Here is a 16,256-nt window from a genome sequence, read left to right as displayed (position 1 = left end):
CACTTTTTTTATTTATTACAAAATAAAAATAAACAGAAGAAGTGCTCATGCATTTCCCTAAAAGTAGCAATACAACAATGTACAACTACTTTATTACAATAAAAAGTCCTGCATTTAAGATATTACAGAATTATTATTGTTATTGACATTAGCAGCATGTACATGTAAATTATACAATACCGGGTTTATTTGATAACCACACAAACAAGATTTTACAAATTAAATATATATTTATATCTTATAACTGTACAATCTTAATCTGCAAACTCACTATAAAATATAGCTGTCAAACAAATGCAGAGAAATCAAAAGTAAAATATTTCTCTTAAAAATGTTGATGATTTAATTTGCATGAAATGGAAATACTTTAGTAAAGGAAGTGTGTCAAACGTTTAAGTCAAACGTTGAAGTCAAACATGGTTTTTATATGCATAAAAAGCCATGCTGGTCACCGAAAAATGAAACTTTTACTGCATCAATTTAAAAACTGATGTAAAGTTTAGGGCTCCGGGGATCTTCAGTTTGTCCCTTCACGGTGTCAGAGCAGCCACCTACACATCTTTGTGATCCTCTTGAGACAACACACTTCTTCTTTTGATGTCCGTGCTGTCCCTCAATGTCTCAGGGTGCTGACCTTTAGCTCGGCTTTCCTGCCCTTGTCTGTTTGGAGAGGAGGACGAGTTTCATGCTCACACGGAGAAAATCCATTCGAAACCCCCATTTGAAACCCTCTGGTGTCAAAGCAGAGGGCATTGCAACATTTGGGATCCAGTTTTAGATGATAAACATTGAACTACACCAATAAGACAAAGGATGTTACTATGATGTGTCATGTTGAATTGTATAGGCAAGTGGCCTTTTATTGTTTTTATGTGTTTACAGCCACTGGTTTTGCAGAGTAATGACATATTTGCAACAATAACACTCTGATTTAAACGGTTATTTATTTTTGGGGTAAAGCAAGAATACAATCCGGTTCTACTGGTTTGCAAGTGTCCACATTTCATGACGTTTTTCTATCCAGTCTGACCAACACTACTTCAATCTCCTGCTTTTTTGTTCCCTCGCCATCTTCACCCTCGCACAACCATTTTAGCCTCTCGTAATGGCCGTGTGCGTAGATTGGCGAGAGAAGGGAGTAATGGGAACCAGCCACGCAGCCCAGACAACTGTGGCACACTTCAGCGAGTCAATGACATGAGTGGAGGTGACAAGGACTCAGTATCATTTTACCATTTAGCTTTAATTTTGGCAGGGCAATTTACATTAGGCTCAGTTTGCATGGCCGAGTGAGAGCAGCGGGGCTAAAAGGCTCACGTAGTCCAGCACTTCCTTTCGTCTCTTTGTCGCCGCTTCATGTAAACTGAACACTTGCAGGACCGAACGTGAAGGACTGCGTCAAGACTGCACACCAGAGTGTCTTTTTTGTGCCTGTTGTGTTGCCATCGTAAGGGGACTTGACTTGCATTTCTCTTTGGAAAGGATCATTGTTTGTGTATTCTCAACAGTAATGGCCGACCATTTTGTGGCATCCCCTTCTTGTGTACAGTCATGTGGCTTCAACAATGTTGCTTTAAACACTACCATAAAGATACTGCCCAGTTGATGGTTTTTAGAAGAGAGATCTATTTTTTTTAAATATTTGAGCTAATTGATATTTGAAACTCTGATATCTTTTGAAAAGTTGAATAGTTACTCCCTTGATGACGTGAAGTAGGATTTACAAATAGATTTAAACTATATATAAATATATATAGATATTATATAAATAATATTACAGTAGAAATTAATTTAAGGTTTACCGGCAGCTATTTACCTTCCTTTTTTTCTTATTTTGTTCAACATTCATCCGGTGATATTCACAGCACCTGGTGTCGATATCAAGCAGTTCAATAGCACTGAAGGCCACTGGGAAGCAACTTTCCGTGGGTTGAATTTGGTGGACTTGTTGGCCTTAAACAAATGATCATTTGAAATGATGTTCTTTTCTTGAATAGTTATTTTTCTGCAGTTTTTCTGTTTAAAAGTTGAATCCTTGGTATATAGGAAAAAATAGATTGTGCATGTTGTTAAGTGAGTTTCCCAGCAAACTATATCTCTTCATTTTATGTGCCCGCACACAGAAATGTACTCGAGCAAGTTGTCTCCACTCGGATGGAATGTTCTCCTTCGATCAGACAACAAAAAAAAAAACACGAGATGAAGGAAACTCTGTTTTGCTCCAAAGTCTGAAAGAAACATTTGGAAGAGTTGGGCGAGAGAAAACCACAGAGGGTTAGACAGCGAGGAAGACAAAGAGTGCGTGTGATTTATCAGTCGTATGCTTTATTGAGTTTTTTTTTCACACTGTGAGTTTTGCACAGCGTGCAGAGATGGTTCATTACTCTGCTCAGTCAGCAGCCTTGGATTTCAAAGTGAACGGCTACCCATCACATGGTCACAAAAGAAAACGTAGGACTATGCTGATGCTTGCTGAGGTTCCTTCAGTGAGTCATATCGACTATTTCCAAATCACAGCAGTGGTGACGAGGCCAATGTGCCTGTGTGCGTGTGCGCGTGTATTGTCCCAAAATGTTTTGATGAATGCACCTGACACCACACCAAGCAAGTATAGTGCCAATCTATTAATAGTCGTGTTATTTGTACTTCCAAAAGAGACACGGTTGGATTTCAATAACAGAGGGTCAGAGAAACTTTGACTGCAACTTCAGCAGTTCTGAAAGAAGATTTAAATACTTTTTTTACATGTATTCGTCTTTTTTTTATTGCCAATGGTCGAAATGATTCTAACGCAACTTAAAAAATTAGACTGTCCCCAACTTTTCCGGTTGCCAATAAACGGCCTGTGGACATATTTCTACGTTACGGATTTAGGACGTTTTTATGGGGGAAATCCAAAGGATGTGACGTTAAGCTAGGCCCTAACTCTAATTCGCTCCCCTACATTGCCAGCAGTGTTCAACATTAAGCTAACGTTAGCTTAGAAATGGAGTCTAACAAACTACCAGCACCCATCACAACACGCATGAGTTTGAGTCCACACATGCTCCGTTTCCGCTGTGTATGTTTTTCAGTGTCGACCCGTAGACGCTTTGTGGCGTTGGCTAATGGCATGATTTGCAAAGGGCAAACTAGTGTTATTCTAAATATCAATGTAATTTATTTTCCAGCATTTTATCAACACAAAGGTCGCGCGTAGTGATGAGTCTAAAGGAAATTATCACCTGAATCTGCAGCTCTTCACAGCTTTAGGAGCTTTAAAGTGAGTTTCAGGTCATTGTTAAGTTGTCTGGCCTCCAACTTTACTGGTTTTGGTTCACTCACACTGCTCTTATATTGTTGCTTTCTACTTTCTCAACAGCAACATTAATGAGTTCCCCATATCAACTTAAAGAGTGATGTTAGGTCAGTGGTGTTTCCGCTGCCCCCAAGTGACCAAAAAATCCATGTATGTAGGATTGAAATAAAAGTAGCAACGCTACAGTATAAAAATAAAAAATAAAAAGTCAAAGTTACATAAGCTTTTAGTTTCAAAAGTGAAAGCACTGTTTACAGTACGAGAAAGAATTAACCCGGTGTTATAACGGTATACATTATTTAGAAGAGATATTTTCAATGATCCATTCATGTGCAAACAGCAGGTAAAGATGAACCATTTAACCACCTGTTGTATGGCCAGTTCAACCATCGCATAAGAAGCATAAAGTAGCATAGCATAAAATGTAAACATTCAAAAACAATTTAAGTACCTCCATTTATTTTCTTTCAAGTACAGTACTTGAGTAAACAGAGCTTGATCCCATTCCCACCACTGATCTTCATTTTTTTTAAGCTTGTCAGTCATTTGTTAAAGTCCCTTTAAGGAGTCATAAATACAAATTGTAAATTATACAGTATCATATTCTTGCCTTGGCTTAATGGTGCAGACCACATATCATCAGAATCAGTGTCTCAGCCAGCCTCTGTCTTTGCAGCCAAGCAAAGCTTAAGAGTTATCCACTGTCCAAATCTTCATGTTCAAGCCCAATCCATATTTTAAGTCAGTAAAACAAATCTTAGACACACAAATAAATACCTTGCCTACACGTTTCCTTTCCTCTGTTCTCTGTATTTAGTTAGACAAACTGTACTTTCTTTTCCTTTTCTCCATACTGTTTATGTTTAGCTCCGTTTCGGATATTTCTTTTGCAGTTTGAGCAACATGTTGTTAATCTCTCCCCGTCGCCGTGTGGTATGTAATTTATAGTGTTTCCTCTTAACACCATGAGCTGACCCCAGTCATCCCAGTCAATAAAGATCCAGTGAAGGTGCCCTGTCGCTTTACAGCCAGTTAAATTACACTTTGATGTTCCCCCCCTCACGTTCAACTGGGAATTAATAGCTGTCTACGCTGAATGTCTGACCCACAAGCGCATCATTTTGATGTCCAAATTGAAGAAGAAGAAAAAAAATGAAATTCATCCGCAGATAGATTTTTACATCAGTGACCGGCTGGGTTGTAAAACTAAACTGTGCTGTGTGTGTGAGTCGCATGGGAAAATGTGGACTTGCATACAAACTCCTGTGTTGTTCTGTAGTCAGGTGGAAATATTCACGAGCTAAACAGATTACTGCTCGTCTTGTTCTCAAGCATTTTCTGTGTATTTCATTTCTGCACAACTTTCCCTGCGTCCACCCCACAACCACAGAGCTGCAGACTCCTCTCCTCCCTGTAACACAGTGACTGGATCCACTCAGAGACAATAGTCTGTTTTGGTTGGTTTGCTGGATGTTGGCACATGTATGTGCTGAAGACAGTACAAGCCCAAGTGCAGGTGTGATACGTTTGTTTTTTTGTGTGGAAGAAAAAGCCAATCGCACAACGCATGAACATTGAGATGGATGTTGTGATGCGCCGCATGTTGTTCATAGTCACAGAGAGTATGTCCTGACTGGTGGTGACTTTCCTATGTTCTCCATACACATGGTGTTCCCTGCAGGGGGGCCAACTGCTGTTCACCTTGTGCGCTGTCGGAGAGCCTCACAGCTACAGCAGATCGCAGGGATAACAAGCAGGAGATTGTCACAATATCCCGCTCTCGCCAAAAAAACATCAATGACATGCGATATAAACAATGGCCTTTGATCAGCCGGAGGCCGCGTGATTTCAAACAGCCTGACAGCTCTTGCATTGTGGGGACTGTGGGTGCCACCCAGGGAAAGATTATGAAACAACTGGAGAGTATTGATGCTGAGATAAAACATATTTGCTCCCTTTAAGCCAAACAGTGTGTGTTCCTCATGGGCAGCGAGGCAATGTTGCTGGCGTTAGACCCCCAGCGAGCAGAAACAGAGCGACCAAAACATGGCTCCTCAGCGTAACTCTGTTTCCAGGACTGTCGGGCAAACATCTCAAGAACCACAGACACAGTTCTCATTGAATCTTGCAGGCCAGAAACGCATCACCGTTCTTCAATCCTAATTTACAGAATGTGGACTGGAAAGCAAGACGCACTCTTGTTGCAAGAATGAAAAAGAGAAATAAAATCAGTATGACGACCATATTGGACGATGGTCTTCTGCAGGCAGAGCTCCCCTCAGCGAGGCTTCAGTGCAGTGAATTAAAGCTGAGACACAGCTATCAAAGCTTAATGCTACTGACCCAAATACTGAAAGCTGGCAATTTTTGAATTTTCTTTTATCGTCGTACATACTATATGTTTGTGTATATTAATTTACAATATATTACATTGTGTAAAATGTTTGGTAAAATGTATTCATCTGCTACACTCTCACTTTAGCTTTAATCATTATTTAATGGGGAAGTCTGACAACCTTTAACTTGTTTTAAACATCTTTGTGTCAACATCTTGGCGCTATAACTCATAACTTATCCTACAAAGTAAAAAAAAAAAAATGCACTTGAGATATACAATTTCATACATTTGTCTGTCAAAGAGAATCTATGACAAGATATCCATTCACATCACCTTGCAGCACATTACCAAACATGGCTATGGGTTGCGGGTCACTGGGTGTGTTTGTGTGTGTGTGTGTGTGTGTGTGTGTGTGTGTGTGTGTGTGTGTGTGTGTGCAAGATCTCCTGTGCTGACTGAGTGTTAAGAACTGCACCCGGAGCTCACATGAACGCACACACCTCCGGGTTCTAACCTGACAAATGGTTTGATGGGCAGGGACCTCGATCCTGAAAATAACTTCACCTCAGATGGTATTGACGGAGCAGGGAGGTGTAGAGCTGTGAGTCACCACTAGACTGAGCCAGAGAGAGAGAGAGAGGGGCGGGGGCTTTTCAAGAAGCTTGAAACAATACACTTTCAGCTCTTACCTATTCCTCAACGTGTAAGAAATGTGTATATGCCGGGTAGTTGAGTGAAGAGCAGCAGCGGGGCAAAAAGAGCTGCCAGCTTAACCAACAACACACTCAAGAGACACAGCGATGGAAATTTATGATCCTAGAGCTGTCCGAGGTTTCAAGTTAAGCTGTAGTTGTGAAGAAAGTAACTCTTTGTGTGTGTGTGTGTGTGTGTGTGTGTGTGTGTGTGTGTGTGTGTGTGTGTGTGTGTGTGTGTGTGTGTGTGTGTTTGACAGAGAGAAAGAAAGAGGGTATGAAGATGGGGCTTTCTCATTTTTGCGTTGCTCCCCGGCAAATGAATTGCCACAGTCTTGCTGCCGGGTGACTTTTTCAGCCACACGATGTAACTCAGCCAACTGCAGGCCTTAGTGAACGAGAGATTGAGAGAGCGGTGTGTATTGTGTGTTTCATGTTTGTGTCGAGGAACTGATGGTGGTTGAGGAAGGTATGCAGTAAAAAAGTCATTCTGAAATTATGGGCCGTGGTGTCTGTTCTCCAGCACATCTCAGAATGATCTACAAACTACAACTGGATTCCAAAAGCAGCCCGTGATCCAGGCCATCCATTACACAGGCAGAGACACACTACACAGCACCGTGCGCCAGATTTCACAACTGTCGCAGAATTTCCCTTACAGAGAGCAAAACAATCCTTTGTTCCACCCCATCAGACCACATGATTTTTATGCTGATCATACAAATAAATCATGTATACTGCCAGAGACAGGCGACTGCATTTTAGAGTTAAGTCAAGGCTCGATAAACATTTTTTAAATTTGTTTGTTTTCTGAAGATGGACACAAATTTGAAATGTTTGTCCCAGGTAAGAAAACATATCTAACGTAGGACAAAACTCATTTAAAAAGATAAAAAGGGTGAAGGATCTTTGAACTCTCATCATAAACAGCTTTCTCCACATGCGTCTTTTGTCTGATTCATCTGAAGAATCCGCACACAACTCACATCCGTTGACTCTGCGTTGCAGCCTGAATTTAGAACATTACGCATTACATCATTATTTTCTACGTTCAACTTTACTAAGAGGGTAACACATTCACAAAGATCTGACTCCATCCTTTCCAATCGTGCTGAAATCATAAAAACAAACCGTTTCAATCTCCTCGCTGTCTCTGCAGGTAAAGACAGTTCATGTCTGCCAGACTCTGACTTGGCGCCGGACTCCGATCCACCTGGAATGGACACCAGCTACCTGGCAGTGAAGGATCAGGGTGTGAAGGCGGCCTCTGATAGGCCACCAGGCACAGACTTGTCAAGTCCTCTGGACAAGGGCGATGGCGGCGAAAGCAACAAGGGCAAGAAAAGGCGAAACCGCACAACCTTCACGAGCTATCAACTGGAAGAGCTGGAGAAGGTTTTCCAGAAGACGCACTATCCTGACGTTTACGCCAGGGAGCAGCTGGCACTGAGGACTGACCTGACTGAAGCCCGCGTACAGGTAATGCAGGACACTCAAGAACAGCGTTTTAGGTCATCTCAAACTCAGCTAAATAAATAGACCAAAATAAAACAAAAAAAACAGCAACAGAATTTCAAAAGGTAATCATGGCAACCTGAACTTTCACTGAGTAGGAACGGGCTCTTTGTCACAGCAGCACAGAGCGTGTTTTAACAACACAACCTCACGGATCCTTTAACATCTGCAGAGATAACGTCACTCACACAACGTGAGAGATTTATCTGGTAATGTGGGAGTCATGGGGAAAGCGTGGGGGAGTGGGAGCTAACAGAGGCCAGGGGGCCCATGGGGCTGAGGTTGGAGCTGCCTGGGCCTCATATGTGCAGTTTGAGGAGAACAGACTTTCATCAACAGACGAGGAGACTTGTTTGAATCGGCTGAGTGTCAATAAGATCGTCTCAGTGGCTTTTTGCGTTGTGCTGTTTCGATGGCATGCGAATTCAGTTCTGCCGGTATCAGTTGAGCGTGATGCCTGCAGGTAAACATACAGCGTGACTGCTGTAATGCACCCCAACATTGGTAAACAGAGGAAGAGACCGTCACCATTTCTGTTCATGTGGTGTGTGTGCCACCGACTACCAAAGCCCTTGGATTTTCTGTGTTTTTCTTTCATTAACATCCTGTTCGGACAAGAATGTGTCCCTGCTGTGGTCTACAGGGTAGGTGTGGAACCCTTCCCAGGAGCTTTGAGCATTTTGTCAACTGATATTTCAAGTCATATCTGATTTTTAAACACATTTTCAAACATATAACATATTCCAGTTGTGGCTAAAAAGATTGTGCAAAGATACAATACTTTGGGAACATTTTTGTTGTGTGCCAGCACCGTACGTGTGAGGAGATAAGAGCTTTATTGAAAGCAATCTTTTACATGACACACTGGAACAGTGACTAGAAAACCTCCGCAGTGAAACACAGGAAGTCAATGCAGCTTCAGGGTTATAACTCAACCCTGAAGCTGTGAAGGTATGCCGCTCTGAACTACTGCTCATACTATCACAGACCCGGCCGCTTCAGACTGGATGCAGTTTACAGCCCTCGGCTCTCCCAGCGGCCCTTTCAAACACTCAAGTCCAAAAAGATAAAAGACACAAGATGCCTCGTCAGTCAGAAAACAGGCCTCTGTACTCTATTTTAGTCTTTCACACGCAAAAGGACTCGCGGCTCGTGAATTCTGGATTGAGAGAAATGTGAAGAGAAAGAAATGTACTGCTGCTGAAAAGTTTACTTTAACTTTAGAAATATACAGACACTTTGGTTAAAATACAAAACTATGTGAATACAATTGTGAAGAGGCTATTACACCTTATTGTCTGATGTTCTCTCACCAAACAAGAAGGGACGCTTAGTTGAAAAACTTGAGGGTTTGGAGTTGTTTGCTTTTCAGTCTCAGTTTCAAAGGAAGAAACTACATTCAGATCAGTTGTATGCACTACAGATACATGGGAAGGTCAGGGGTCAAGGGTCGGGGTTTCAACAACATCACATTTTGCAGATTGGCCTTTCTGTTAGCCGAGAGCGCTCACAGAACCGAGATGGAATCTGACATGTGGAGTTCAACGGGTAAACACAGGAGTCCGTATGAGTTTATAGATCCAGATGAAACGGCAGGAAAGCCTGATCTGAACAGTTGGGAAGGAGATGATCGTTCTTTCTGGTCAACTGGCAGACATGCAAAAGAGGACACTTATTTTTTCAGTTATATTATAAATACATAGAAAACTTTAGCTAAGGAGAGCGAGGAATCATGACAAAGACCTTTTTTAATTGAACATATGTTTTAATATATTTTATGTCAGGCTCCCAGAACAATTTGTCAGATTTAGAGATTACAAGTCAGCTTCTAATTTGATAATAAATAATTTATGTCAAATCACAGACATAATTTTAATTGAAAGACTAAACAGATCAGTCTTTAGCTTTGAACTGTTAGTTGATCAAAAACAAGCAATATGAAGACATTAATAATACTTTTTATTTTCAATCTTTTTAAACCAAAAAAATGGTTAAAATATCACATTTAAATTGCATCATAAACATCTATCCCTGCACTGTTGTCCTGCACTTTACCTTTACTTGACCAGGGAAATGAGACATTATGTGGTTGAGGATTCTGAGCAAAATAGAGCTAAGGTACATTTAATGAGCAACAACACTGGTCAGAGGTGTTTCCATGATATTATTAGTGCTTTGGGGGGTGTTGGAAAACTGAAGCCAGGCTCAGCCTTGGATTTCATTTTACTTTGGTATGGAAGCTGACATGAGTGACAGCAGAGGCGGGTTATCAATCCTCTGAGCCGTTCTTTCACTTCAAAGTGTTTTCAGGCCCATACAGCTCTCCTGCTGGGGCCAGCTTGGCATTTCTCTGCTCTTTCTCTCTTGGGCTGTAACATAAATAAAGCCTCATTGAAAGTCCACCACCGCTACTTAAGCTGTCATGGTCTTGACCAATTACTGTCACAACGCAGTGTGTGCAACACAAAAATATGTTCTCCCTGTATAATAGCCAACAGATTTAAAGCAGACAGTTGGTTGATGAGAGCTTTGGTGATACCTTACATCCATATTTAATGTATAAAAAATCACAGAGCAAAACTTATTTTGATAGAAACACAGGGATCTTGTCTGGAGTTGAGGATCCTGAGTGACAGTGCAGAAGAAGATGTATGAAATCATCAAGGAGAGAAGGATTATGTCCTCTAATCTGTGTGCTTCTTTAATTTAGAAGGAGACATCACCTCAAAGCCAGGAGCTTTCAGCCTCAGGAAATTAAAAAGGAAAATGCAAACAAAACCCTGTTATAATCCCATCTCACTTTTCAATTTCCCACATTGCCTCCTGAGTCCTGAGAGTTATGCTTGGATACACGAAATAAGAGAAATCAGCTAAATCATATCGAGGATAAGTCCGGAAGGAGAAGTTGTTCTGCCATAATCAGTCCAGTCAGTTTACTCAGGAGTTGTATAACTCTTGTACTGTCTTGTAAATCTCTTGTGACATTTTGATATTTGAAGAGAAGTGCATCAGGTTCAAAGCCCATCAGATTGTGTGCAGATCACTTCCACACACCCTGATGGTAATTCAAACACAATCATGTTTTCAATAAACAACAGTTTCATATTTAGATGTCGGAGATGATTATGAGAAACATAAGTCATGGGAAAAAGCTCTTGTTAGTCAACAAATAAGCAAAGGTGAGAGGGACGAGCTCCTTTTCCATTTTCTTTTTTAGAAACTTCAGTGAAGTGTTTACAAAGGCTTTTCCTCCTTTCTTTCTTTTACATCCTCCAGTGTCTTTGCTCCCTAAACTCCACAGACACATCTACATTACTTCCATTGCCTCTGAATTATATTTGTGCCTGTGCATAGTTCAGACCTAAGTTTGATGTGCTGTGGACATCATGCAGGATACTAATCTATTTTCCTGCTTTGGATGATCTGAAAGAATAATGCAGATATGTATCGACAAAAAATGATTTCCTGCAGACTAAGGGGAAACTTTCCATTGAAGAATGTATCTGACATTGCACTCCTTTTTTCCTTTCTAATAAACATTATCTTTACCAAATACTGAATATTGATACTTTACTTAATGTCCAACAAAGAAAAGCTAACAATCCTGCCAGTTTTTTGACATTCAGACATTTTCTTTCTGCAGGTGTGGTTTCAAAACCGGAGGGCCAAATGGAGGAAAAGGGAGCGTTTTGGTCAGATGCAGCAGGTCCGAACTCATTTCTCAACAGCTTACGAGTTGCCTCTTCTGACGCGTCCTGAGAACTACGCACAGGTACAGAATGAGTACTTCAAGACAGGTTTGACATGTCTAAGTCATTAATACTTGATGACTGGAAACTTGCTTCATTAAATGAACACTTTAATATCCCTCATTGTCTCTGTCAAAGACAGATCAAGTCTCCTTTTAACAGTTTCACATTCCGGGAAATAAACTTGTTGACTGTCTCGCTTCGAGAGAGTTGAGTGAGAAGATTGATACGATTGTCAAATACGAAGGAAGTTAGCTTAGCTTAGCATAAAGACTGCAAACCCCTAGCCTAGCTCTAAACGTAACAAAATATTCCTATGATTACCCAGAAAGCTCAGAAATTAACAAGTTTTATCTCACGCAAAAAACAAAAAAATAAAACAATGTTCTCCCTGAAGTTTTATGTAATAGAACAATTTTTTGCCAGGCACAGCAACTCTCTGGAGTCATTCAATGCTCAGCAAGGCAGCGAATAACCGTATATATCCAAACTATTCTAAAACATTTCCTCTGTTTTCTTATTGTTTGCAAATCCTGTTGGATTCTCCAACAACTTTGCTAATATATGCAATGCTTTTCAGCAGCTAAGATGTTTTGAATGCCCCAATAAGCGTCATCATTAAACAACAACTATTAGTAACTCGGACGAAAACATAAATGCTAAATCTAAGGCAAGATTATCTTTTCTTTCAAATGGAAATTGTTAGCCTGAGAGGCAGGGCATGAATCTAAAAATCTTTGTAAAAGCCTGCAGTAATCTGGATAGTTAACATGCTAACCACCATTACATTGTGCAACAGTTGATGCCACAGTTCTGTCACTTTTTTACAACGTTAATTTCGACCAATATTTCAGATTCAAAACCCCTCTTGGATTGGTGGCAGCAGCGCAGCCTCTCCTGTGCCGGGCTGCGTTGTGCCCTGCGACACGGTGACCACCTGTATGACACCTCACCCCCACTCTGCCAGCGGGATGTCTGATTTTCTGGGCATGCCGGGCCACGGAGGTCACGTGGGACAGGCTCACATGGGCAACCTGTTTGGAGGGCCTCCTGGCATGGCCACAGGCATCAACACGTACGATCTGAACATGGACCCTGACCGCAAGTCCTCCAGTATTGCCGCTTTGCGCATGAAGGCCAAAGAGCACAGTGCCGCCATATCTTGGGCCACATGATAAGTTGATGGCGGCTGGATGGGGGAGGGGGGGGGGACTTTGTTGACCCCTAAAATGTATGCACAAACCCAGCATGGTGAGAGGGGGCACTATAATCGAAATCTAAAAGCAACAGTGACTACCTTCATAAATGTTGCAATAAAATAATTATCCAAAATACACGGACGGGTGAAGATTACTCCAAGAGAGAAAAGGAGTTTTTGCAAGATCAGTGGCGTAGCACTGCCATGTTTCTCAACCCCTCTGGTGGGAGAAAGCAACCACAGTGTGTGAGCGAGCTTTGTGGAGCGCTTGGTGGGACGTGATGCTGTACTGTCTAACAGGAGTTTAGTTCAGATGATAGGCAAAGGAACATGTTAGGAAAATAATTTCAAACAAATCCATGCACTTATTTGCTAAAATACAGGAAATTGTGTTTGTACAGTCCTTTCAGTGTCATTGTAGTTCTGTTCAGGTGCTGTTTTATTCTTACCTTATTATTTAAATTTTGAGTGTCATTGTTCTTTTTTTTTTCCTGCAGTCATTTTGTTACTGGTTTTGTTTGGACAAATAGTTCAGCGAGCATCCTGAAAAAACTGAAATTATAATTTTGTTGTTAAATGATATGTTCATATTATTCTGAGGCAATCTTTATCAGCATGCAGAAGAGTGTAACTTCAGTCACACTGTTGTTATAATAGTGCCAAAGAAAACAGTTTGTATCCCGCATATCTGTCACATTATTAAGCTTCTCAGATTCAATGCAACATTTCAGTTACTAAAAAAAGTTACATTTAAAAGTCAAAGAGTTGAAAGGTGGTTTGTTCTAGTGTGGTCAGGGTGAGAGATCCACCTGCTGTACTGACTCAACCCACTGATGGCCCGACAGAGGACGGGATGGAGGAGGAAGTGGTGGGTGGGAAGACGAGAGGTGCACAGCAGGCCTGCTGCTCTCAGGGCTGGAGAGCCTGGGAGCAGCAGCCTCCAAACAGAACCAGCTCTGTTTTCAGGAGGATGGACTGCAAGTGAACATGACTGTGCCCGGTTGCATTTCCAGTCTGAGGAGATTCAGAGAGAGAAGTGCCTACTAGTCAGTCATTCTGCCAGAAATAATACCAAACCCAGCAGCAGCCACCTTTGAAACAGATGAGGCTGGTGGAGATCACACAGAGTGTGTTGACACTTATCAACACTGAAAGGATGTCAGTGTTCAACAGCCTTTTCTGGACTTCTGGACAAGACTGTGTTTGGCTGTCGTGGCCGACTGGTAAATGGTGATGAAGCAGTTCTTGCGTAAGAGTTATTGCATTTTTATGTCATTATTTGTTGAATCCTAACAAAGGAAGCTATCGACCAGATTCTCGCAGAGTAAACTTTATCGTCTTCAATACGATTTTGAGGACGTCCGAGTTGGATGCTGCAGCTTGGATGAATTGGCACATGCTTGAGTATTTAATATCAGCTTCATCATTCATCTTCAGACAACCTGAATTTCTTTTGGAACATAAAAAAAACATGCTCATGTTTGTCACATATGTATCCAACATAACTCAAAACCATGCGTCATGGCACTATTCAATTCTAGCAAGTTAGACCACAGTAAGAGTCGAGGTGATTTCTATAGAAATGATGGCACAGCTGCCTGAGGTATAGCAAAGCCTCTTCTTCAACCAGGCACAGTGGGCAACTAAACCCAGGCCCCAAATTCCAAAATTAACTCTCAGTTGTTGTTTTTAGTATTTTGATTCATTGCAAATTTGCAGATTTTGCACTGCTACATGCAATAACAATTGGATCCTGCATTAGTATGGCCTTATTTCCTAAAGGAGCTGCGTGTCAACATCCAGCTTTAAAATCGTAATTATCCTAATTTATATTGTGCTAACATGGTGTATAATCCCAAATGTTTAATCAAACAGCTGTACAATTACCTAAATGACACCGAGAGAAAGCATGGGATCGGGTGATGTTCCAGTATTGGTGTACTCTTCGGCTGCTCTACAATGACCTTTAGGGGAACTTGGAGGCAGCATGGCTAATCTCAACCCCAAAGTTAGTTAGGTAAATGTTTTGTAGAGGAGCAGAAGATGCACTGATATGTCAGATAGTGTCCCAAAGTTTCAGTACAAACAGGAGGATGTTGTGTGAAGTTTAAGCCCAATCTCATTAGTCATTTGGCATGATAGATATGTGAGCAGGACCTGTAATAGTAAAACCAGTAAGGTGTGAAGCTCGAGCTTCATCAGGAATCGTGTTCCCCGTCTCCACTCTGGTTACAATCTAGGCTTGGAACAATATGTCTGTCTGTTTGTGTCTCTTTGTAGAAAGAGAAGAGGAAGTGGCCCAGCCAGAGATGAGACCCATTTCTCTGAGCCCAAATCATATCCATGTCCTCATATCAAACTAAACTTTTTCCCTTCTAACCACTTCCTCCAGTGACATAAACATAGCAGAGGTCATGTTGTACCATTGTTTGCAAAGCCTGATTTAAGCGGAACAAAAGCTTTCAAGCAAACCTCATACCTTGTTCTGTTGTAGACCCTCAGGCAGAGCAACCGTTGCTAATTCTCTAAACTGAACCACACTCACTATCCTACTGGCCATGTAAGAGAAGTCGAGCGCAGGCTATAATGTCATCAGAGCGGGTCACCCGAGAGTCCTTCAAATTACAACCAGTTCTACTCTGCGACCCAATTCCAAGGCATATGCACAATCCTGACTAGAGTACATATCTCTGACTTAAACGGAGAGGGTCCCCCCCACCCCCTCCATGCTCTCGCTGTGGGGTTGGACGGAGGGCGAGTCGTGAGGGCGTCTGCTGTGTTCCGGTGTTCTGGGAAAAGGACAGTGCACACAGCTGCGCTCAGGGGGTAAATGTAAAACAAACATGCCTCACACATGCTTCCCCCTCAGCTGTTATGGCTCTGCTTTCAAAGATTCTCCCCCTCCTCAATACACACATACACATTGCTCTGTGCCTCTCCCTCTGCTCACTTTCCCAATGTCCACTGGCTCAAAGCTGCAGCCCCCATCCACAGGGTCCGAGGCACAGCCGCACGGTCAACTCAGGAAGGCTTTTTAATTAACGCTGAGCCATGTGGAGGCTGTGGAGTGCAGTATTGTGTGTCAGGACAGACGGGCCGTCTGTCTTCTAGTCGGTTTAATGCAGACTGTTCCTCTCAACAGTGTGCACAGGCATACTGACATTAAGTAGCTCAGGTTTACACAATACATACTCACTATTTAGTGTCACTAAGCTGCATTATTTTTTAGACTGAAACATCTCCAGTGAGATATTCCTCCAATAGGACCTGCAGACACACAAGAACAGTTAACGCAAGATTACATCAAAAGAAAATGAAAAGAATCTCCTCCTGTATGCTGCGTAACCCTCTCCCTGAGTGAGGAAGTCATCATCCACTTCCTCATTTTCAAATACTACTGAAGTCAGGCAATCAGTATAGGAGTACATTTATGATAAGCGTGCGGTTGTGTGCATGTACATTTTCT

The 16,256-nt window shown here is 41.7% G+C and overlaps 1 protein-coding gene across 1 annotated transcript in view; it reads left to right on the top strand.

The window, feature by feature from the left end:
- alx4a (ALX homeobox 4a) overlaps positions 1-12,767 on the top strand; it is a 16,176-nt gene extending 3,409 nt beyond the window's left edge. Inside the window, exons 2-4 of the mRNA XM_068575857.1 lie at positions 7,488-7,807; positions 11,487-11,615; positions 12,447-12,767. Of these exons, the coding sequence (XP_068431958.1) occupies positions 7,488-7,807; positions 11,487-11,615; positions 12,447-12,767 (770 nt within the window). The remainder of the gene's footprint in view (positions 1-7,487; positions 7,808-11,486; positions 11,616-12,446) is intronic.
- Positions 12,768-16,256: the final 3,489 nt, after the last annotated feature.

Source organism: Clinocottus analis, unplaced genomic scaffold, assembly GCF_023055335.1.
Source record: "Clinocottus analis isolate CAN_PGR_092001 unplaced genomic scaffold, fCliAna1.0.p SCAF_1, whole genome shotgun sequence".
NCBI lineage: Eukaryota > Metazoa > Chordata > Actinopteri > Perciformes > Cottidae > Clinocottus > Clinocottus analis.
Note: the sequence above shows the minus strand (reverse complement) of the source record. Positions and strands in the feature narration are given on the sequence as shown.